General features: G+C 46.6%; 2 protein-coding genes across 2 annotated transcripts; one reads left to right on the top strand and one right to left on the bottom strand.

Annotated features, from left to right (window-relative positions):
• Positions 1 to 2,256: 2,256 nt before the first annotated feature.
• Positions 2,257 to 3,214, bottom strand: LOC147973197 (non-specific lipid transfer protein GPI-anchored 15-like). Its single transcript, XM_087521955.1, has 3 exons — positions 2,718 to 3,214; positions 2,584 to 2,643; positions 2,257 to 2,470 (listed from the first exon to the last, which is right to left on the bottom strand). The coding sequence occupies exons 1-3, from the start codon at positions 3,082 to 3,084 to the stop codon at positions 2,349 to 2,351; spliced, it is 549 nt and encodes a 182-aa protein (XP_087378081.1). The 5' UTR covers positions 3,085 to 3,214; the 3' UTR covers positions 2,257 to 2,348.
• A 348-nt stretch (positions 3,215 to 3,562) lies between these two features.
• Positions 3,563 to 4,622, top strand: LOC147973196 (non-specific lipid transfer protein GPI-anchored 16-like). The gene is made up of 4 exons (XM_087521956.1): positions 3,563 to 3,971; positions 4,060 to 4,086; positions 4,177 to 4,212; positions 4,301 to 4,622. Exons 1-4 carry the CDS (start codon positions 3,629 to 3,631, stop codon positions 4,474 to 4,476), a joined length of 582 nt encoding a protein of 193 aa, XP_087378082.1. The 5' UTR covers positions 3,563 to 3,628; the 3' UTR covers positions 4,477 to 4,622.
• The last annotated feature ends 18,210 nt before the right edge of the window (positions 4,623 to 22,832 follow it).

The following is a 22,832-nucleotide window of genomic DNA, read 5'->3' as shown; positions in this document are numbered from 1 at the left end:
GGGTCTACACACTTAAGGTTCGGTGACGCTAGGGTTATTGAGATATTAGTATACGGTAACCCGAAAGTTGTTCGGAGTCCCGGATGAGATCCCGGACGTCACGAGGAGTTCCGAAATGGTCCGGAGGTGAAGATTTATATATAGGAAGTCAAGTTTCGGCCATCGGGAAAGTTTTGGGGGTAATCGGTATTGTACCGGGACCACCGGAAGGGTCCCAGGTCCACCGGGTGGGGCCACCTATCCCGGAGGGCCCCATGGGCTGAAGTGGGAGGGGAACCAGCCCCTAGTGGGCTGGTGCGCCCCCCATGGGCCTCCCCCTGCGCCTAGGGTTGAAAACCCTAGGGGTGGGGGCGCCCCACTTGGCTTGGGGGGCACTCCACCCCTCTTGGCCGCCGCCCCCCTTGGAGATCCCATCTCCTAGGGCCGGCGCCCCCTAGGGGTCCTATATATAGTGGGGGGAGGGAGGGCAGCCGCACCCTAGCCCCTGGCGCCTCCCTCTCCCTCCCGTGACACTTCTCCCTCTCCCTGAGCTTGGCGAAGCTCTGCCGAGATCACCATTGCTTCCACCACCACGCCGTCGTGCTGCTGGATCTCCATCAACCTCTCCTTCCCCTTGCTGGATCAAGTTGGAGGAGACGTCTTCCCAACCGTACGTGTGTTGAACGCGGAGGTGCCGTCCGTTCGGCGCTAGGTCACCGGTGATTTGGATCACGACGGGTACGACTCCATCAACCCCGTTCTCTTGAAAGCTTCCGCTCGCGATCTACAAGGGTATGTAGATGCACTCCCCTCTCCCTCGTTGCTAGATGACTCCATAGATTGATCTTGGTGATGCATAATTTTAAAATTCTGCTACGTTCCCCAATAGTGGCATCATGAGCTAGGTCTATGTGTAGTTTCTTTGCACGAGTAGAACACAAAGCACTTGTGGGCGTCGATATTGTCAATTTACTTGCCGTTACTAGTCTTATCTTGATTCGGCGGCATCGTGGGATGAAGCGGCCCGGACCGACCTTACACGTACGCTTACGTGAGACTGATTCCACCGACTGACATGCACTAGTTGCATAAGGTGGCCAGCGGGTGTCTGTCTCTCCCACTTTAGTCGGATCGGATTTGATGAAAAGGGTCTTTATGAAGGGTAAATAGAAATTGGCATATCACGTTGTGGTTTTGGCGTAGGTAAGAAACGTTCTTACTAGAAACCTATAGCAGCCACGTAAAAACTTGCAACAACAATTAGAGGACGTCTAACTTGCAACAACAAGTAGAAAGAGATTTCTCGGTTATGCTTGGTTCTGTTGATTGCATGCATTTGCAATGAAAGAATTGCCTGAAAGGTTTGCATAGACATTATCAAGGTCACTCCAAAGAGGCCACCACCGTACTTGAAGCAATGACATTAAAAGACTTGTGGATTAGGCAGACTTTCTTTGGCATGCCTCGTTCTCACAATGATATCAATATGCTCCAGCGATATCTGTTGTTCAAGAGACTTGCAATGGGCATGCTCCGAGATGCAACTACACTATCAAAAGACACAACTATACAACGGGGTGCTACCTTGCGATGGTATCTATCATCGGCCGGCGGCTTTCGTGAAGACTATATCCAAAGCCCCGAGGTAGGAAAGAATGTGTGTTTGCACAAATGCAAGAACGTGCTAGAAATAGTGTGAAAAGGGTATTCGGTGTACTCCAAGCTCATTGGGGTATTGTTCGTGGAGCTACAATGATGCGGGAACCGAAACATTGTGGCTGATGACATGTCATGTAATCTTGTACAACATGGCCGTGGAGGTTCGAAGTACAAGTCCGCCTCCTAGAATAAGATGTGGGGCATGTTGGGAACTTTCTAGAGATACATAGACAATTTCGAGACCAACAGGTGCACGTGCAACGGAATTATCTTGTGGAGTATATGCGGGTCCAATCTAGAAATCAATGAATTTCATGTTTGAATTATGCACTTCGAATAAGTTTTATGTTTGAATTATGTATTTTTATGTACACATTTTTTTTTGGTATGAGGTATCCACTCACTGTTACCATGTATTATCAAATGATGAACGTGCATGTATTTGGATGAATTTGAGATTTCGAAAATGAAGGTTGTGGTTGTAAAAGAGAACATGGGGCGGACTGGCGCTGCCCATGGAGTGTCCGGACGCACCCATGGACGTTTAGTGCATCGGATTTGACCACTTTAGTGCAATGACCAACGAGATCCCCCGTTCCCCACCGTTCATTCAAGCCATGCTGAAAAAACATTCATTCAAGCATAACGGGGTCTCGGCCTCTGCCATGTCCGATCGTACATTTACAGGCCCGTGGCCAACTCAACAGGTGTCAGGGTCCACGAACGAGAGCCCTTGCTACGACGGCGACGACGAAGGCCAGACTTCTCCTTGCTGCTCTGTTGACGTTCCCGCGGGAGTACTGAGGCGTCGGAGTGGCCTTGGATCCAGACCCTGCGTCAGATCCAGAGACAGAAAATGGCGCTCCGATTAGCTCACCGCCATGCGCTCCGATCATCTCCACGGGCCTATTCCAAAACATTTGCAGGAGGTTCTGCTGCACGTACCTGCCGGCGTAGCGTCTGGGTCGTAGGGCGTCGCCGGAGAAGACAGCGGAACGCCCATGGCTGCACGGCACAAATGGCACGACGTTATTTTCTGCACTTGTGGTGTTGTTCGTACTTGCGCAATGTGGACTCACCGTCGCACTGGCTGGCGGGCGGGGCCTGGACCCTGCACGCCGCGGGCATCTGCAGCGCGCGGGCGCCGTCCAGGGCGACGCCGAGCGTGGCCGCCGTGCCGCCGAGCACCGCGCAGAGGCACCGCGGGCTGGACCGCAGCACGCCGGACACCGCCGCGCAGCACGGCTCCCCGGGCGCCGTCGCGTTGCCTGACATGTAGCCCATGCACGGCGACAGGCTCACGAGCTCCGGCATGCACCCAGAGCCGCCGCCGCCACCAGATGGAGCCGGCGCCGGCGCCTGCGCCGCGCACTGGCACGCCAGCAGCGCGGCCGCCACGGCCAGGGCAAGGCCCAGCAACGCGACGTTGGCGTAAGTCGCTCCCATTGGACCTGCTGTAATTCTTCCTTGTGTGTGATGAGCAAGCTGTGCGTGGCACTGGTACGCACATATCCTCTCTTATTTTGTAGCAAGAACCATTCTCTTTCTTGACACTGACAGACCATGGTCCATAATAGTAGCAATTAGTTAGGTTGGTCGCGCCGGTGAGCCCAGGCTATTTTTGCATATGCATTCGCCATTGTTCGGTCAACTTCTCGCCAAATCCTTGGAATTCGCTTTCATGGCGAGTCAGTCAGAGTCTCCAAGACAGAGAGAGCAGTGCACCTGCAAACTTTCTGGATTCATCTGGTCACAATCGTCCTAGCTACCCGACGTCCTGATCACCTAAACGCATCGGCACAAGCGGTTCGCGCAACCACCATGGCCAAACGCTCATCTACCACCTGAAACATTCTTAACCACACTAGTTTACACACACGACACCCACCATCACCCACATGCATATATAAGCAGCGGAACCGCGCGGGATCCTGCACAGTTTAATTTGTCATTCAAAAACTGTGGTGCATTTCAGTTGTATGATCGGGCTATGACACGTGACGGTGCGATGGGCGCGGCGGCGGCGATGGTGCTGGTGCTGGCCGTGCTTCCGGCGGCGGTGTCGGGGCAGGCGGGGGTGGCGACGTCGTGCACGGCGTCGCTGATCAGCACCTTCACGCCGTGTCTCAACTTCGTGACGGGGAGCACCAACGGCGGGGGCTCGCCGACGCTGCAGTGCTGCAGGGCGGTGGCCGGGGTGGTCCGCACGGGCGCCGACTGCGCCTGCCTCATCCTCACCGGCAACGTGCCCTTCGGCCTCCCCATCAACCGCACCCTCGCCATCTCCCTCCCCAGGGTCTGCAAGTCGCTCTCCGTCCCGCTCGTCTGCAGAGGTCCGTTTCTACTTACAACGATTTATTTTCAGTTTTTTTACTGCACAATTTGAACTCTGATTAACCAACCAAGCCTTGTGATCTGCAGATACAGCGACGCAAATCCCAGCTCCAGGTAACTTTAATCCTCCCTGACCATTGTCATATTACTGACTACTGAGTGTACAATACTGAAGCTAATTAACACTGAACAATGAACTTGCAGGGCCCATTGCATTTGCCCCGGCGCTGCCTCCTCTGCGTAAGTATCTTCAACGATCTTCTGCTCCTACCGCACCGAAGCTGCAAATTAATCTGTTGGTCTGAACAAACGTCTTGCAATTCTGCAGCAGCGTTGCCACCGGAGTCGTCGGTGGATGAGACGGCGACGTCGCCGGCGGTGGAAGCGCCGCCGGTCATGCAGGGGCAGAGGCCGGTGGTGGTGCCCAGCTCGGCGTGGAGGGGCGCCGGTGCTCCCTCCGTTCTGCTGCTTGCAGTCGCATCCATTTTGGCTCTGATTTCTTAGGTTGTGCATGTGGACTTGTAGGGTACTTATCTCCGAGACAATGGCTGGATTTCACCGCTAAAATAGATATGTTTGTGTTGATGGCTTTGGGCTCACCGTGTAAGAATTTTTTACGTGTGGGATCAACATGATGTGATTATGGAACACGTCTTTTCTTGAATGTGTTGTACTAGGCTGGATGGATCTTTTGATGCCTTCTTCAAATCACATCACATCACATATCCAACGCTACGGATTTCTATAATGAAAAGCTTTATCTGTAAATGTGAAAAGGAGTGCAGATATCTTTTTACAAAATTGTCGTAGTTTTCTTCCTATCCGTCAGATATAGATCGGACGGCATATATTGCAGGATGACAGGCACACCATCATCATCAACTCTGTTTTTATAAGAATTGAGATAACGACTGGGGAAGTGCCCTTCTTCTTAGCTCAAGCTCAAATGAGTTCGGTATGAACGAAAAAAGGAATCTACCCCCGCATCTTCTTCACAGGGGCGGCTCAGGGGAAACCTACCTGTCCTCTTCGTCGGCCCCTCTTCCACCCCCCCTCCCCGTTGTCAGCATAGGTCACTGGGGAAAGCCCGCCGATGGCGGCATGACATGTCTTCTCGCGCGGATCTGAGTCTTCCCCGCGCGGTTCGATGCAAACTATGGACGATGGCGTGATGCAGAGGGATGATTGTGCAGCGGTAGCGGTCGCACATCGAATGTAGTTGTTGAGATCGCGGAAAAGTGGTGGTGATAACTCATGTATGACTTCGATGGTGGTGCTACGGGCACCCAGTCTTGAGCTCCAAGGTAAAAGCCTAGGTCTAATCCAAGCTGATTATACATGGCAATGGCGACGTTTTTTTTTGCGTCGGTACCTTATTGAAGGCATTGCACAGATATGCTTGAACTGATTCTTGATGGTGAAAACCTAGATTCTTGCCTTGATGGTTGGATTTGATGACAATGACGCATCAACGTCTCTCCTTTCCTAAAAACGTTGATGTTAAAGAACTTCGTCATCCGTGTGGTGTCATGAGATGATTGATACGAATTTGTTTTGCAACAATCATCCGAATTTTTCACATGCATCAAATTTTCATGATGTAATCACATTCATGGAGGTGTGGGCCAAACAAATTTGACGTATGAGGTGTGCAGAAAATAAACAAAAACCTCCACCAATGTGATTCCATCACGAAATTTTGCACACATAATTTCTCAATTTTGTTGCAAATTCAGATTTTTTTTGTATTCTACTATTCATCCTAGATTAGATAGTCTGTGTCCCAACAGTTCATCTACTTTGATGTGTCATCAGATTTATATCTAGAAGGCACCGCGTTAGTTGGTAGCACGTGCTATCCGTCACGCCTAAGAGCAACTATCTAGGAGAGTCGTCATATGGTCAGCCTCCATAACACATATGAAGCATGCTCACTATGGATATTAGATGTTGTGCAGCCAAGACGTAAAGTCAGATTCGTCAAAAGGCAACATCCATACTTTTCTTGTATGTAGATCTAGTTTGTCATTGATTGCAATGGTTCATCTTAAATAATAAAAGAATGCAAAACACATTTTGTTCAATTTGACTTTATTTCAAAAAAATTGGGCAAAAATTAGTCACAGCGTGACTTACATTGATGAACATCTAATACTTAGTTCAACATAGCCTAATTGACCTGCAAAAACAAACTATAGACTAATTAGCTAACAGTTATGACAATTGGATCTGACGGTAGGGCCTAGTTGCAGCCACCACATGGATTGCTTGATGACCAGGATGAAACAACACAGCAGGGTCAAACAGAAAAGATGTCGTTGGCTCTGGCAAGTGATGGCCGGCTGCGTCGGTAAGAGTTGGTGCAACATAGGGTAATAGAGTAACAGAGTAACAGAGTTGGGAATTGGTGAAGAAGCCGAAGGGGCAACAACCCCTCCCTATTCTTTGGCAGAGCAAACACGTCGGCAAAGGACTAACCACCGTCAAATGAATCTCCCGGGATAATCGAGGCCTTTGGTGGGGTAGTCCAGTGTACCCGACGCCGGTAAGGCTTGGCCATCGCTAACCTGAGCGAAATTTAGGCCCAGATTTGAAGGAAATATGCCCTAGAGGTAATAATAAAGTTATTATATATTTTCTTATATCATGATAAATGTTTATTATTCATGCTAGAATTGTATTAACCAGAAACATAATACACGTGTGAATACATAGACAAACAGATTGTCACTAGCATGCCTCTACTTGACTAGCTCGTTGATCAAAGATTGTTATGTTTCCTAACCATAGACATGAGTTGTCATTTGATTAACGGGGTCACATCATTAGGACAATGATGTGATTGACATGACCCATTCCGTTAGCTTAGCACCCGATCGTTTAGTATTCTGCTATTGCTTTCTTCATAACTTATACATGTTCCTATGACTATGAGATTATGCAACTCCCGTTTACCGGAGGAACACTTTGTGTGCTACCAAACGTCACAACGTAACTGAGTGATTATAAAGGTGCTCTATAGGTGTCTCCAAAGCTACTTGTTGGGTTGGCGTATTTCAAGATTAGGATTTGTCACTCTGAATATCGGAGAGGTATCTCTGGGCCCTCTCGATAATGCACATCACTTAAGCCTTGCAAGCATTGCTACTAATGAGTTAGTTGCGGGTGTTGGGGAACGTAGCAGAAATTCAAAATTTTCTACACATCATCAAGATCAATCTATGGAGTAATCTAGCAACGAGGGGAAGGGGAGTGCGTCTACATACCCTTGTAGATCGCTAAGCGGAAGCGTTCAAGTGAACAGGGTTGATGGAGTCGTACTCGTCGTGATCCAAATCACCGATGATCCTAGTGCCGAACGGACGGCACCTCCATGTTCAACACACGTACAGCCCGGTGACGTCTCCTACGCCTTGATCCAGCAAGGGGAGCAGGAGAGATTGGGGAAGACTCCATCCAGCAGCAACACGACGGCGTGGTGGTGGTGGAGGAGCGCGGGACTCCAGCAGCGCTTCGCCAAGCACTACGAGAGACGAGGAGGGAGAGGGGTAGGGCTGCGCCAAGAAGGAGAGGAACTCGTGTCTCTGGCAGCCCAAAACCTCAAGTATATATAGGGGGAGGGGAGGGGCTGCGCCCCACCTAGGTTTCCACCCCTAGGGGTGGCGGCCATCCCTAGATCCCATCTAGGGGGGCGGCCAAGGGGGAGAGAGGGGGGCGCACCACTAGGTGGGCCTTAGGCCCATCTGAGCCTAGGGTTTGCCCCCTTCCACTCTCCCTTGCGCCTTGGGCCTTGGTGGGGGGGCGCACCAGCCCACCTGGGGCTGGTCCCCTCCCACACTTGGCCCATGCAGCCCTCCGGGGCTGGTGGCCCCACTTGGTGGACCTCCGGGACCCTCCCGGTGGTCCCGGTACATTACCGATAAAACCCGAAACTTTTCCGGCGACCAAAACAGGACTTCCCATATATAAATCTTTACCTCCGGACCATTCCGGAACTCCTCGTGACGCCCGAGATCTCATCCGGGACTCCGAACAACATTCGGTAACCACGTATATCTATTCCCTATAACCCTAGCGTCATCGAACCTTAAGTGTGTAGACCCTACGAGTTCGGGAACCATGCAAACATGACCGAGACGTTCTCCGGTCAATAACCAACAGTGGGATCTGGATACCCATGTTGGTTCCCACATGTTCCACGATGATCTCATCGGATGAACCACGATGTCGAGGATTCGATCAATCCCGTATACAATTCCCTTTGTCTAGCGGTATTGTACTTGCCCAAGATTCGATCGTCGATATCCCGATACCTTGTTCAATCTCGTTACCGGCAAGTCTCTTTACTCGTTCCGTAACACATCATCCCGTGATCAACTCCTTGGTCACATTGTGCACATTATGATGATGTCCTACCGAGTGGGCCCAGAGATACCTCTCCGTTTACACGGAGTGACAAATCCCAGTCTCGATTTGTGCCAACCCAACAGACACTTTCGGAGATACCTGTAGTGTACCTTTATAGCCACCCAGTTACGTTGTGACGTTTGGCACACCCAAAGTATTCCTACGGTATCCGGGAGTTGCACAATCTCATGGTCTAAGGAAATGATACTTGACATTAGAAAAGCTTTAGCATACGAACTATACGATCTTTGTGCTAGGCTTAGGATTGGGTCTTGTCCATCACATCATTCTCCTAATGATGTGATCCCGTTATCAACGACATCCAATGTCCATGGGTCAGGAAACCGTAACCATCTATTGATCAACGAGCTAGTCAACTAGAGGCTTACTAGGGGCATGGTGTTGTCTATGTATCCACACATGTATCTGAGTTTCCTATCAATACAATTCTAGCATGGATAATAAACGATTATCATGAACAAGGAAATATAATAATAATCAATTTATTATTGCCTCTAGGGCACATTTCCAACAGTCTCCCACTTGCACTAGAGTCAATAATCTAGTTCATATTGCTATGTGATTAACACTCAAGGTCACATCCCCATGTGACTAACACCCAAAGAGTTCTGGGTTTGATCATGTTATGCTTGTGAGAGAGGTTTCAGTCAACGGGTCTGCAACATTCAGATCCGTATGTACTTCGCAAATTTCTATGTCATCTTGTAGATGCAACTACTACGCTACATTTGGAGCCATTTCAAATAACTGTTCTACTTGGAGCTGTTCTAAATTTTTGCTCCATTATACGTATCCGGTATCTCTACTCAGAGCTATCCTGATAGGTGTTAAGCTTGCATCGACGTAACTCTTTACGTCGAACTCTTTATCACCTCCATAACCGAGAAACATATCCTTATTCCTCTAAGGATAACTTAGACCGCTATCTGGTGATCTACTCCTAGATTACCTTTGTACCCTCTTGCCAAATATGCGGCAAGGCACACATCAGGTGTGGTACTCAGCATGGCATACCGTATAGAGCCTATGACAAAAGCATAGGGGACGACCTTCGTCCTTTCTCTTTCTTCTGCCGTGGTCGAGCTTTAAGTCTTAACTTCATACCTTACAACTCAGGCAAGAACTCCTTCTTTGACTGATCCATCTTGAACACCTTCAAGATCATGTCAAGGTATGTGCTCATTTGAAAGTACCATTAAGCGTTTTGATCTATCCTTATAGATCTTGATGCTCAATGTTCAAGTAGGTTAATCCAGGCTTTCCATTGAAAAACACTTTCCAAATAACCCTATATGCTTTCTAGAAATTCTACATCATTTCTGATCAACAATATGTCAACAACATATATTCATCAGAAATTTTATAGTGCTCCCACTCACTTCTTTGGAAATACAAGTTTCTCATAAACTTTGTATACACCCAAAACTTTGATCATCTCATCAAAGCATACATTCCAACTCCGAGATGCTTACTCCAGTCCTTAGAAGGATTGCTGGAGCTTTGCATACTTGTTAGCATCTTTCAGGATTGACAAAACCTTCCGGTTGTATCACATACAACCTTTCCTCAAGAAAATCGTCGAGGAAACAATGTTTTGACATCCTATCTGCAAGATTTCATAAATAATGCAGTAATCGCTAATATAATTCCAATAGACTCTTAGCATCGCTACGAGTGAGAAAGTCTCATCGTAGTCAACTCCTTGAACTTGTCGGAAAACATCTTAATGACAAGTCGAGCTTTCTTAATGGTGATACTTACCATCATTGTCCGTCTTCCTTTTAAAATCCATATGTACCTAACAGCCTTACGACCATCAAGTAGTTCTTCCAAAGTCTATACTTTGTTTTCATATATGGATCCTCTCTCGGATTATATGGCCTCGAGCAATTTTGGAATCCAGGCCCACCATCGCTTCTCCATAGCTTGTAGGTTCATTGTTGTCTAGCAACATGACTTCCAAGACAGGATTACATACCATTCTGAAGTAGTACGTATCCTTGTCATTCCACGAGGTTTGGTAGTGACTTGATCCGAAGTTTCATGATCACTATCATAAGCTTCCACTGCAATTGGTGTAGGTGCCGCAGGAACAACTCCCTGTGCCCTGCCACACACTAGTTCAAGAGACGGTTCAATAACCTCATCAAGTCTCCACCATCCTCCCACTCAATTCTTTCGAGAGAAACTTTTCCTCGGGAAAGGACCCGATTCTAGAAACAATCCCTTATTGCTTTCGAATCTGAGACAGGAGGTATACCCAACTGTTTTGGGTGTCCTATGAAGATGCATTTATCCGCTTTGGGTTCGAGCTTATCGGCCTGAAACTTTTCACATAAGCGTCGCAGCCCCAAACTTTTAAGAAATGACAACTTAGGTTTCTCTAAACCATAGTTCGTATGGTGTCATCTCATCAGAATTACGTGGTGCCCTATTTAAAGTGAATGTGGTTGTCTCTAATGCCTAACCCATAAACTATCATGGTAATTCGATAAGAGACATCATGGTATGCATCATATCCAATAGGGTGCAGTTATGATGTTCGGACACACCATCACACACTATGGTGTTCCAGGCTGTATTAGTTGTGAAACAATTTCCACAATGTCTTAATTCTGTGCCAAACTCATAATTCAGATATTCATCTCTACGATCATATCATAGACATTTTATCCTCTTGTCACGACGATGTTCAACTTCACTCTGAAAGTACTTGAACCTTTCAATAATTCAGACTTATGTTTCATCAAGTAAATATACTCAGTATCTACTCAAATCATCTGTGAAGTAAGAACATAACGATATCCACTACATGTCTCAGCACTCATTGGACTGCGCACATCAAGATGTATTACTTCCAACAAGTTGCTTTCTTGTTCCATCTTACTGAAAACGAGGCTTTTCAGTCATCTTGCCCATGTGGTATGATTTTCATGTCTCAAGTGATTCAAAATCAAGTGAGTCCAAACGATCCATCTGTATAGAGTTTCTTCATGCATATCTACCAACAAACATGGTTCGCATGTCTCAATCCTTTCAAAATGAGTGAGTCCAAAGATCCATCAACATGGAGCTTCTTCATGCGTTTTATACCAATATGACTCAAATTGCAGTGCCACATTTGTGTGGTACTATCATTACTATCTTATACCTTTGGCATGAAAATGTGTATCACTACGATCGGGATGGTATTATTCAAATAAACAGAGTAACCATTATTCTCCTTAAATGAATAACCGTATCACGATAGACATAATCCAATCATGTCTATGCTCAACGCAAACACCAAATAACAATTATTTAGGTTTTAATACCAATCTCGATGGTAGAGGGAGCGTACGATATTTGATCAACCTTGGAAATACTTCCAACACATATCGTCATCTCACCTTTTAGCTAGTCTCCGTTTATTCCGTAGCCTTTTGTTTCGAGTTACTAACTCTTAGCAACCGAACCGGTATCTAATACCCTGGTGCTACTAGGAGTACTAGTAAAGTACACATTATAATGCATATCCAATATACTTCTGTCGACATTGCCAGCCTTCTCATCTACCAAGTATCTAGGGTAATTCTGCTCCAGTGGCTGTTCCCCTTATTACAGAAGCACTTAGTCTCGGGTTTGGGTTCAACCTTGGGTTTCTTCACTAGAGCAGCAGCTGATTTGCCGTTTGACGAAGTATCCCTTCTTGCCCTTGCCCTTCTTGAAACTAGTGGTTTCACCAACCATCAACAATTGATGCTCCTTCTTGATTTCTACTTTTGTGGTGTCAAACATCGCGGATATCTCAAGGATCATCATATATGTCCCTGATATATTATAGTTCATCACGAAGCTCTAGCAGCTTGGTGGTAATGACTTTGGAGAAACATCACTATCTCATCTGGAAGATCAACTCCCACTCGATTCAAATGATTATTGTACTCAGACAATCTGAGCACAAGCTCAACAATTGAGCTTTTCTCCCTTAGTTTGCAGGCTAAGAAAATCGTCGGAGGTCTTATACCTCTTGACATGGGCACGAGCCTGAAATCCCAATTTCAGCCCTCGAAACATCTCATATGTTTCACGACGTTTCAAAACGTCTTCGGTACCTCAACTCTAAACCGTTTAACTGAACTATCACGTAGTTATCAAAATGTGTATGTCAGATGTTCGCAACATCCACAGACGACATTCGAGGCTCAGCACACTGAGCGGTGCATTAAGGACATAAGCCTTCTATGAAGCAATGGGGACAATCCTCAGTTTACGGACCTAGTCCGCATAATTGCTACTATCATCTTTCAACTAAATTTTCTCCAGGAACATATCTAAACAGCAGAACTGAAGCGTGAGCTACGACATAATTTGCGAAGACCTTTTGACTATGTTCAGGATAATTAAGTTCATCTTATGAACTCCCACTCAGATAGACATCCCTCTAGTCATCTAAGTGATTACATGATCCGAGTCAACTAGGCCGTGTCCGTTCATCACGTGAGACGGACTAGTCATCATCGGTGAACATCTTCATGTTGATTGTATCTACCATACGACTCATGCTCGACCTTTCCGTCTCTTGTGTTCCGAGGCCATGTCTGTACATGCTAGGCTCGTCAAGTCAACCTAAGTGTTTCGCGTGTGTAAATCTGTCTTACACCCGTTGTATGTGAACGTTAGAATCTATCACACCCGATCATCACGTGGTGCTTCAAAACGACGAACTTTCGCAACGGTGCACAGTTAGGGGGAACACTTTCTTGAAATTTTAATGAGGGATCATCTTATTTACTACCGTCGTTCTAAGTAAACAAGATGCAAAAACATGATAAACATCACATGCAATCAAATAATAGTGACATGATATGGCCAATATCATATAGCTCCTTTGATCTCCATCTTGGGGCTCCATGATCATCTTGTCACCGGCATGACACCATGATCTCCATCATCGTGTCTCCATGAAGTTGCTCGCCAACTATTACTTCTACTACTATGGCTAACATGTTTAGCAATAAAGTAAAGTAATTTACATGGCGTTTCTCAATGACACGCAGTTCATACAAAAAATAAAGACAACTCCTATGGCTCCTGCCGGTTGTCATACTCATCGACATGCAAGTCGTGATTCCTATTACAAGAACATGATCTCATACATCACATATATATCATTCATCACATCCTTTGGCCATATCACATCACAAAACACTTGCTGCAAAAACAAGTTAGACGTCCTCTAATTGTTGTTGCAAGTTTTTACGTGGCTGCTATAGGTTTCTAGCAAGAATGTTTCTTACCTACGCGAAAACCACAACGTGATATGCCAATTTCTATTTACCCTTCATAAGGACCCTTTTCATCGAATCCAATCCGACTAAAGTGGGAGAGACAGACACCCGCTAGCCACCTTATGCAACTAGTGCATGTTAGTCGGTGGAACCAGTCTCACGTAAGAGTACGTGTAAGGTTGGTCCGGGCTGCTTCATCCCACGATGCCGCCGAATCAAGATAAGACTAGTAACGACAAGATAATTGACAATACCGACGCCCACAACTACTTTGTGTTCTACTCGTGCATAGTAACTACGCATAGACCTAGCTCATGATGCCACTGTTGGGGAACGTAGCAGAAATTCAAAATTTTCTACTCATCACCAAGATCAATCTATGGAGTAATCTAGCAACGAGGGGAAGGAGAGTGCGTCTACATACCCTTGTAGATTGCTAAGCGGAAGCGTTCAAGTGAACAGGGTTGATGGAGTCGTACTCGTCGTGATCCAAATCATCGATGATCCTAGTGCCGAACGGACGGCACCTCCGTGTTCAACACACGTACAGCCCGGTGACGTCTCCTACGCCTTGATCCAGCAAGGGGAGAAGGAGAGGTTGGGGAAGACTCCATCCAGCAGCAGCACGACGGCGTGGTGGTGGTGGAGGAGCGCGGGACTCCAGCAGGGCTTCGCCAAGCACTACGAGAGACGAGGAGGGAGAGGGGTAGGGCTGCGCCAAGAAGGAGAGGAACTCGTGTCTCTGGCAGCCCAAAACCTCAATTATATATAGGGGGAGGGGAGGGGCTGCGCCCCCACCTAGGTTTCCACCCCTAGGGGTGGTGGCCAGCCCTAGATCCCATCTAGGGGGGCGGCCAAGGGGGGAGAGAGGGGGGCGCACCAGTAGGTGGGCCTTAGGCCCATCTGAGCCTAGGGTTTGCCCCCTTCCACTCTCCCTTGCGCCTTGGGCCTTGGTGGGGGGGCGCACCAGCCCACCTGGGGCTGGTCCCCTCCCACACTTGGCCCATGCAGCCCTCCGGGGCTGGTGGCCCCACTTGGTGGACCTCCGGGACCCTCCCGGTGGTCCCGGTACATTACCGATAAAACCCAAAACTTTTCCGGCGACCAAAACAGGACTTCCCATATATAAATCTTTACCTCCGGACCATTCCGGAACTCCTCATGACGTCCGGGATCTCATCCGGGACTCCGAAAAACATTCGGTAACCACGTATATCTATTCCCTATAACCCTAGCGTCATCGAACCTTAAGTGTGTAGACCCTACGGGTTCGGGAACCATGCAGACATGACCGAGACGTTCTCCGGTCAATAACCAACAGCGGGATCTGGATACCCATGTTGGTTCCCACATGTTCCACGATGATCTCATCGGATGAACCACGATGTCGAGGATTCGATCAATCCCGTATACAATTCCCTTTGTCTAGCGGTATTGTACTTGCCCTAGATTCGATCGTCGGTATCCCGATACCTTGTTCAATCTCGTTACCGGCAAGTCTCTTTACTCGTTCCGTAACACATCATCCCGTGATCAACTCCTTGGTCACATTGTGCACATTACGATGATTTCCTACCGAGTGGGCGCAGAGATACCTCTCCGTTTACACGGAGTGACAAATCCCAGTCTCGATTCGTGCCAACCCAACAGACACTTTCGGAGATACCTGTAGTGTACCTTTATAGCCACCCAGTTACGTTGTGACGTTTGGCACACCCAAAGTATTCCTACGGTATCCGGGAGTTGCACAATCTCATGGTCTAAGGAAATGATACTTGACATTAGAAAAGCTTTAGCATATGAACTACACGATCTTTGTGCTAGGCTTGGGATTGGGTCTTGTCCATCACATCATTCTCCTAATGATGTGATCCCGTTATCAACGACATCCAATGTCCATGGTCAGGAAACCGTAACCATCTATTGATCAACGAGCTAGTCAACTAGAGGCTTACTAGGGACATGGTGTTGTCTATGTATCCACACATGTATCTGAGTTTCCTATCAATACAATTCTAGCATGGATAATAAACAATTATCATGAACAAGGAAATATAATAATAATCAATTTATTATTGCCTCTAGGGCATATTTGCAACAGTGGGATGATGTATTACAGAACGAGTAAAGAGACTTGCCGGTAACGAGATTGAACTAGGTATTGAGATACCGACGATCGAATCTCGGGCAAGTAACATACCGATGACAAAGGGAACAACGTATGTTGGTATGCGGTTTGACCGATAAAGATCTTCGTAGAATATGTGGGAGCCAATATGAGCATCCAGGTTCCGCTGTTGGTTATTGACCGGAGACGTGTCTCGGTCATGTCTACATAGTTCTCGAACCCGTAGGGTCCGCACGCTTAACGTTTCGATGATAGTTATATTATGAGTTTATATGTTTTGATGTACAGAAGGTTGTTCGGAGTCCCGGATGTGACCACGGACATGACGAGGAGTCTCGAAATGGTCGAGACATGAAGATTGATATATTGGAAGCCTGTGTTTGGATATCGGAAGTGTTCCGGGTGAAATCGGGATTTTACCGGAGTACCGGGAGGTTATCGGAACCCCCCGAGGACTTAATGGGCCTTAGTGGGCCTAGGTGGAAGAGAGGAGAGGTGGCTAGGGCTGGGCCGCGTGCCCCTCCCCTTAGTCCGAATAGGACAAGGAGAGGGGGCGGCGCCCCCCTTCCTTCTTCTCCTCCACTCTTTCCCCCTCCCAAGTCCTAATCCTACTAGGAAAGGGGGGGGGTCCTACTCTTGATGGGAGTAGGACTCCTCCTGGCGCGCCTCTTCCCTGGCCAGCCACACCCCCTTGCTCCTATATATACAGAGGCAGGGGGCACCCCATAGACACAACAATTGATCGTTTGATCTTTTAGCCGTGTGCGGTGCCCCCCTCCACCATAGTCCACCTCGATATTATTGTAGCGGTGCTTAGGCGAAGCCCTGCGTCGGTAGAACATCAACATCGTCACCACGCCGTCGTGCTGACGAAACTCTCCCTCAACACTCGGCTGTATCGGAGTTCGAGGGACGTCATCAGGCTGAACGTGTGCTGAACTCGGAGGTGTCGTACGTTCGGTAATTGATCGGTTGGATCGTGAAGACGTACAACTACATCAACTGCGTTGTGCTAACGCTTCCGCTGTCGTTCTACGAGGGTACGTGGACAACACTCTCCCCTCTCGTTGCTATGCATCACCATGATCTTGCGTGTGCGTAGGAATTTTTTTGAAATTACTACGTTCCCCAACAGTGGCATCCGAGCCAGGTTTTATGTGTAGATGTCATATGCACGAGTAGAACACAAGTGAGTTGTGGGAGATATAAGTCATACTGCTTACCAGCATGTCATACTTTGGTTCGGCGGTATTGTTGGATGAAGCGGCCCGGACCGACATTACGCGTACGCTTACACGAGACTGGTTCTACGGACGTGCTTTGCACACAGGTGGCTGGCGGGTGTCAGTTTCTCCAACTTTAGTTGAACCGAGTGTGGCTACACCCGGTCCTTGCGAAGGTTAAAACAACACCAACTTGGCAAACTATCGTTGTGGTTTTGATGTGTAGGTAAGAACGGTTCTTGCTAAGCCCGTAGCAGCCACGTAAAACTTGCAACAACAAAGTAGAGGACGTCTAACTTGTTTTTGCAGGGTATGTTGTGATGTGATATGGTCAATACATGATACTAAATTTTATTTTATGAGCTGATCATGTTTTGTAACCAAGTTATCGGCAACTGGCAGGAGCCATATGGTTGTCGCTTTATTGTATGCAATGCAATCGCCCTGTAATGCTTTACTTTAGCGGTAGCGATAGTCGTGGAAGCATAAGATTGGCGAGACGACAACGATGCTATGATGGAGATCAAGGTGTTGCACCGGTGACGATGGTGATCATGACGCTGCTTTGGAGATGGAGATCACAAGCACAAGATGATGATGGCCATATCATATCACTTATATTGATTGCATGTGATGTTTATCTTTTATGCATCTTATCTTGCTTTGATTGACGGTAGCATTATAAGATGATCTCTCACTAAATTTCAAGATAAAAAGTGTTCTCCCTGAGTATGCACCGTTGCCAAAGTTCGTCGTGCCCAGACACCACATGATGATCGGGTGTGATAAGCTCTACGTCCATCTACAACGGGTGCAAGCCAGTTTTGCACACGCAGAATACTCAGGTTAAACTTGAGGAGCCTAGCATATGCAGATATGGCCTCGGAACACTGAGACCGAAAGGTCGAGCATGAATCATATAGTAGATATGATTGATACGTCTCCAACGTATCTATAATTTTTGATTGATCCATGCTATATTATCTACTGTTTTGGACATTATTGGGCTTTATTATCCACTTTTATATTATTTTTGGGACTAACCTATTAACCGGAGGCCCAGCCCAAAATTGCTGTTTTTGCCTGTTTTAGGGTTTTGAAGAAAAGGAATATCGAACGGAGTCCAAACGGAATGAAACCTCCGGGAACGTGATTTTCTCACCGAATACAACTCAGGAGACTTGGACCCTACGTCAAGCCAATCAACAGGAGGCCACGAGGTAGGGGGGCGCGCCCTCCACCCTCGTGGGAACCCTGTTGCTCCACCGACGTACTTCTTCCTCCTATATATACCCACGTACCCCAAACGATCAGATACAGAGCCAAAACCCTAATTCCACCGCCGTAACTTTCTGTATCCATGAGATCCCATCTTGGGGCCTGTTCCGGAGCTCCACCGGAGGGGGCATCGATCATGGAGGGCTTCTACATCAACACCATAGCCTCTCCGATGAAGTGTGAGTAGTTTACTTCAGACCTACGGTTCCATAGTTAGTAGCTAGATGGATTCTTCTCTCTTTTTGGATCTCAATACAATGTTCTCCCCCTCTCTTGTGGAGATCTATTCGATGTAATCTTCTTTTTGCGGTGTGTTTGTTGAGACCGATGAATTGTGGGTTTATGATCAAGTCTATCTATGAATAATATTTGAATCTTCTCTGAATTCTTTTATGTATGATTGGTTATCTTTGCAAGTCTCTTCGAATTATCAGTTTGGTTTGGCCTACTAGATTGATCTTTCTTGCAATGTGAGAAGTGCTTAGCTTTGGGTTCAATCTCGCGGTGTCCTTTCCCGGTGACAGTAAGGGCAGCAAGGCACATATTGTATTGTTGCCATCGAGGATAACAAGATGGGGTTTTCTTCATATTGCATGAGTCTATCCCTCTACATCATGTCATATTGCTTAAGGCGTTACTCTATTTTTAACTTAATACTCTAGATGCATGCTGGATAGCGGTCGATGAGTGGAGTAATAGTAGATGCAGGCAGGAGTCGGTCTACTTGTCTCGGACGTGATGCCTATATACATGATCATACCTAGATATTCTCATAACTATGCTCAATTCTGTCAATTGCTCAATAGTAATTTGTTCACCCACCGTAGAATACTTATGCTCTCGAGAGAAGCCACTAGTGAAACCTATGGCCCCCGGGTCTATCTTTATCATATCAATCTCCTACTACTTAGTTATTTACTTTGCTATTTTACTTTGCCTTTATTTTACTTTGCATCTTTATAATAAAAATACCAAAAATATTATCTTATCATATCTATCAGATCTCACTCTCGTAAGTGGCCCTATAGGGATTGACAACCCCTATTTGCGTTGGTTGCGAGGATTTATTTGTTTTGTGCAGGTACGAGGGACTTGCGTGTAGCCTCCTACTGGATTGATACCTTGGTTCTCAAAAACTGAGGGAAATACTTACGCTACTTTGCTGCATCATCCCTTCCTCTTCGGGGAAAACCAACGCAGTGCTAAAAGAGGTAGCAAGAAGGATTTCTAGCGCCGTTGCCAGGGAGGTCTTCGCAAAAGTCAACATACCAAGTACCCATCACATACCCTTATCTCCCGCATTACATTATTTGCCATTTGCCTCTCGTTTTCCTCTCCCCCAATTCACCCTTGCCGTTTTATTCGCCCTCTCTCTCTATCCTTCCTCTCTTTCCGCTTGCCTTTCTTCCGCTATGTCTGAGTCAAAAAGGGTTGGGGGTTCTCTCCAGAGCTTTAGTATTTTGGACAACCCCTCTATCCTTGCTAAACTTATAAATAAGGATACTATGGAAAAACCTACCGGCGTTATCAATGAGTCTTAATAATTTTGTTGAAGATGATTCTGGAATTTTTCGTTATTTACTTGATGAATCTTTGAAAGATGCTTGGTATAGGCTATTAAGGATCAGGGCCAGCTATGTTCCTCAATATCAAATTGAAGTTTACCTAATAAGCTTTTATATTGCCCTTCCTTCTTCTTTTAAGCATGTCCTAGATTCTATATTTGAAGAAGGTTTCCTTGAAGGGGATGTCGTAGACACTTATGAAAAAATGAAAACTATAATTGGGCACCCCATGAATGAGAAAGTTGAATCTACATCTCTTTTTCTCTCTTACCAAAATGAATCTATTAAAGAGATAAAGGCTAGCCTAGATACAAACTTCCGTAACATACTTAATCTTTCTTCTACCATCAATAGCCATGTGCTTTATCAAAATAGAAGGATTAATTCTATAGATAGCAAGTTTGCTCTTTTCTTTCCTACTACCAAAGATGGCAATACCTAGATCTATTCTTGCTTGTTATGCCTAGCTAGGGGCGTTAAACAATAGCGCTTGTTGGGAGGCAACCCAATTTTATTTTTATTCCTTGCTTTTTGCTCCTGCTTAGTAATAAATAATTTATTTAGCCTCTGTTTTGGTTGTGTTTTTTGTGTTTAATTAGTGTTTGTGCCAAGTAGAACCGTTGGGAAGACTTGGGAAAAGTCTTGTTGAACTTGCTGTAAAAAACAGAAACTTTAGCGCTCACGAGAACTGCTGTCATTTTTATTTGGGAAGTGCTATTGAAGGAAATATGCCCTAGAGGCAATAATAAAGTTATTATTTATTTCCTTATATCATGATAAATGTTTATTATTCATGCTAGAATTGTATTAACCGGAAACATAATACATGTGTGAATACATAGACAAATAGAGTGTCACTAGTATGCCTCTACTTGACTAGCTCGTTGATCAAAGATGGTTATGTTTCCTAACCATAGACATGAGTTGTCATTTGATTAAAGGGATCACATCATTAGGAGAATGATGTGATTGACTTGACCCATTCCATTAGCTTAGCACTTGATCATTTAGTTTGCTGCTATTGCTTTCTTCATAACTTATACATGTTCCTATGACTATGAGATTATGCAACTCCCGTTTACCGGAGGAACACTTTGTGTGCTACCAAACGTCACAACGTAACTGGGTGATTCTAAAGGTGCTCTACAGGTGTCTCGGAAGGTACTTGTTGGGTTGGCGCATTTTGAGATTAGATTTGTCACTCCGATTGTCGGAGAGGTATCTCTAGGCCCTCTCGGTAATGCACATCACTTAAGCCTTGCAAGCATCACAACTAATAAGTTAGTTGCGGGATGATGTATTACGGAACGAGTAAAGAGACTTGCCGGTAACGAGATTGAACTAGGTATTGCGATACCGACGATCAAATCTCGGGCAAGTAACATACCGATGACAAAGGGAACAACGTATGTTGTTATGCGGTCTGACCGATAAAGATCTTCGTAGAATATGTGGGAGCCAATATGAGCATCCAGGTTCCTCTATTGGTTATTGACCGGAGACATGTCTCGGTCATGTCTACATAGTTCTCGAACCCGTAGGGTCCACACGCTTAAAGTTTCAGTGACGATTATATTATGAGTTTATGTGATTTGATGTACCGAAGGTAGTTCGGAGTCCCGGATGAGATCGGGGACATGACGAGGAGTCTCGAAATGGTCGAGACATAAAGATCGATATATTGGATGACTATATTCGGACATCGGAAAGGTTCCGAGTGATTCAGGTATTTTCGGGGGTACCAGGGAGTTACGGGAATACGAGGAAGAAGTAATGGGCCTCATGGGCCAAGTGGTGGAAGAGAGGAGGCAGGGCGCGCGGCCCCCCTAGCCCAAACCGAATTGGACTAGGGGGCCGGCCCCCCTTTCCTCCTTTTCCTCCTTCTCCTTCCTTCTCCTTCTCCTCCTTCCTTTCCTCCTCCTAGTAGGAGTAGGAAAGGGGAGTCCTACTCCTACTAGGAGGAGGACTCCTCCTCCTGGCGTGCCCATAGAGGGCCGGCCGGCCTCCCCCTTGCTCCTTTATATACATGGGCAGGGGGCACCTCTAGACACACAAATTGATCAGTTGATCTCTCCCAGCCATGTGCAGTGCCCCCCTCCACCATATTCCACCTCGTTCATATCATAGTGGTGCTTAGGCGAAGCCCTGCGTCGGTAGCAACATCATCACCGTCACCACGCCGTCGTGCTGACGGAACTCTCCCGTTAAGCTCTGCTGGATCGGAGTTCGCGGGACGTCATCGAGCTGAACGTGTGCTGAACTCGGAGGTGCCGTGCGTTCGGTACTTGGATCGGTCGTATCGTGAAGACGTACGACTACATCAACCGCGTCGTGCTAACGCTTCCGCTTTCGGTCTACGAGGGTACGTGGACAACACTCTCCCCTCTCGTTGCTATGCATCACCATGATCTTGCGTGTGCGTAGGATTTTTTTGAAATTGCTACGTTCCCCAACAGTGGCATCCGAGCCTGGTTTTATGCGTTGATGTTATGCACGAGTAGAACACAAGTGAGTTGTGGGCGATATAAGTCATATTGCTTACCAGCATGTCATACTTTGGCTCGGCGGTATTGTTGGATGAAGCGGCCCCGACCGACATTACGCGTACGCTTACGCGAGACTGGTTCTACCAACGTGCTTTGCACACAGGTGGCTGGCGGGTGTCAGTTTCTCCAACTTTAGTTGAACCGAGTGTGGCTACGCCCAGTCCCTGCGAAGGTTAAAACAGCACCAACTTGACAAACTATCGTTGTGGTTTTGATGCGTAGGTAAGAACGGTTCTTGCTTAGCCCGTAGCAGCCACGTAAAACTTGCAACAACAAAGTAGAGGACGTCTAACTTGTTTTTGCAGGGCATGTTGTGATGTGATATGGTCGAGACGTGATGAGATATAAGTTGTTGTATGAGATGATCATGTTTTGTTGAAGTTATCGGCAACAGGCAAAAGCCTTATGGTTATCTCTCTATT

Source organism: Triticum urartu, chromosome 5A (assembly GCF_056163025.1).
Source record: "Triticum urartu cultivar PI428250 chromosome 5A, HENAU_Tu73, whole genome shotgun sequence".
NCBI classification, from domain to species: Eukaryota; Viridiplantae; Streptophyta; class Magnoliopsida; order Poales; family Poaceae; genus Triticum; species Triticum urartu.
This window is presented reverse-complemented; position numbering and strand designations above follow the sequence as displayed.

What these genes read in the sequence shown, in the direction of transcription:
- LOC147973197 (XM_087521955.1), bottom strand. Translation starts at nt 3,084, where the DNA reads ATGGGAGCGACTTACGCCAACGTCGCGTTGCTGGGCCTTGCCCTGGCC. An exon ending in GCCCGCCAGCCAGTGCGACG is followed by an intron (nt 2,644 to 2,717) that starts GTGAGTCCACAT and finishes TGTGCCGTGCAG; the next exon opens with CCATGGGCGTTCCGCTGTCT. An exon ending in CCCAGACGCTACGCCGGCAG is followed by an intron (nt 2,471 to 2,583) that starts GTACGTGCAGCA and finishes GATCTGACGCAG; the next exon opens with GGTCTGGATCCAAGGCCACT.
- LOC147973196 (XM_087521956.1), top strand. Translation starts at nt 3,629, where the DNA reads ATGACACGTGACGGTGCGATGGGCGCGGCGGCGGCGATGGTGCTGGTG. An exon ending in GACGCAAATCCCAGCTCCAG is followed by an intron (nt 4,087 to 4,176) that starts GTAACTTTAATC and finishes ATGAACTTGCAG; the next exon opens with GGCCCATTGCATTTGCCCCG. An exon ending in CCCGGCGCTGCCTCCTCTGC is followed by an intron (nt 4,213 to 4,300) that starts GTAAGTATCTTC and finishes GCAATTCTGCAG; the next exon opens with CAGCGTTGCCACCGGAGTCG.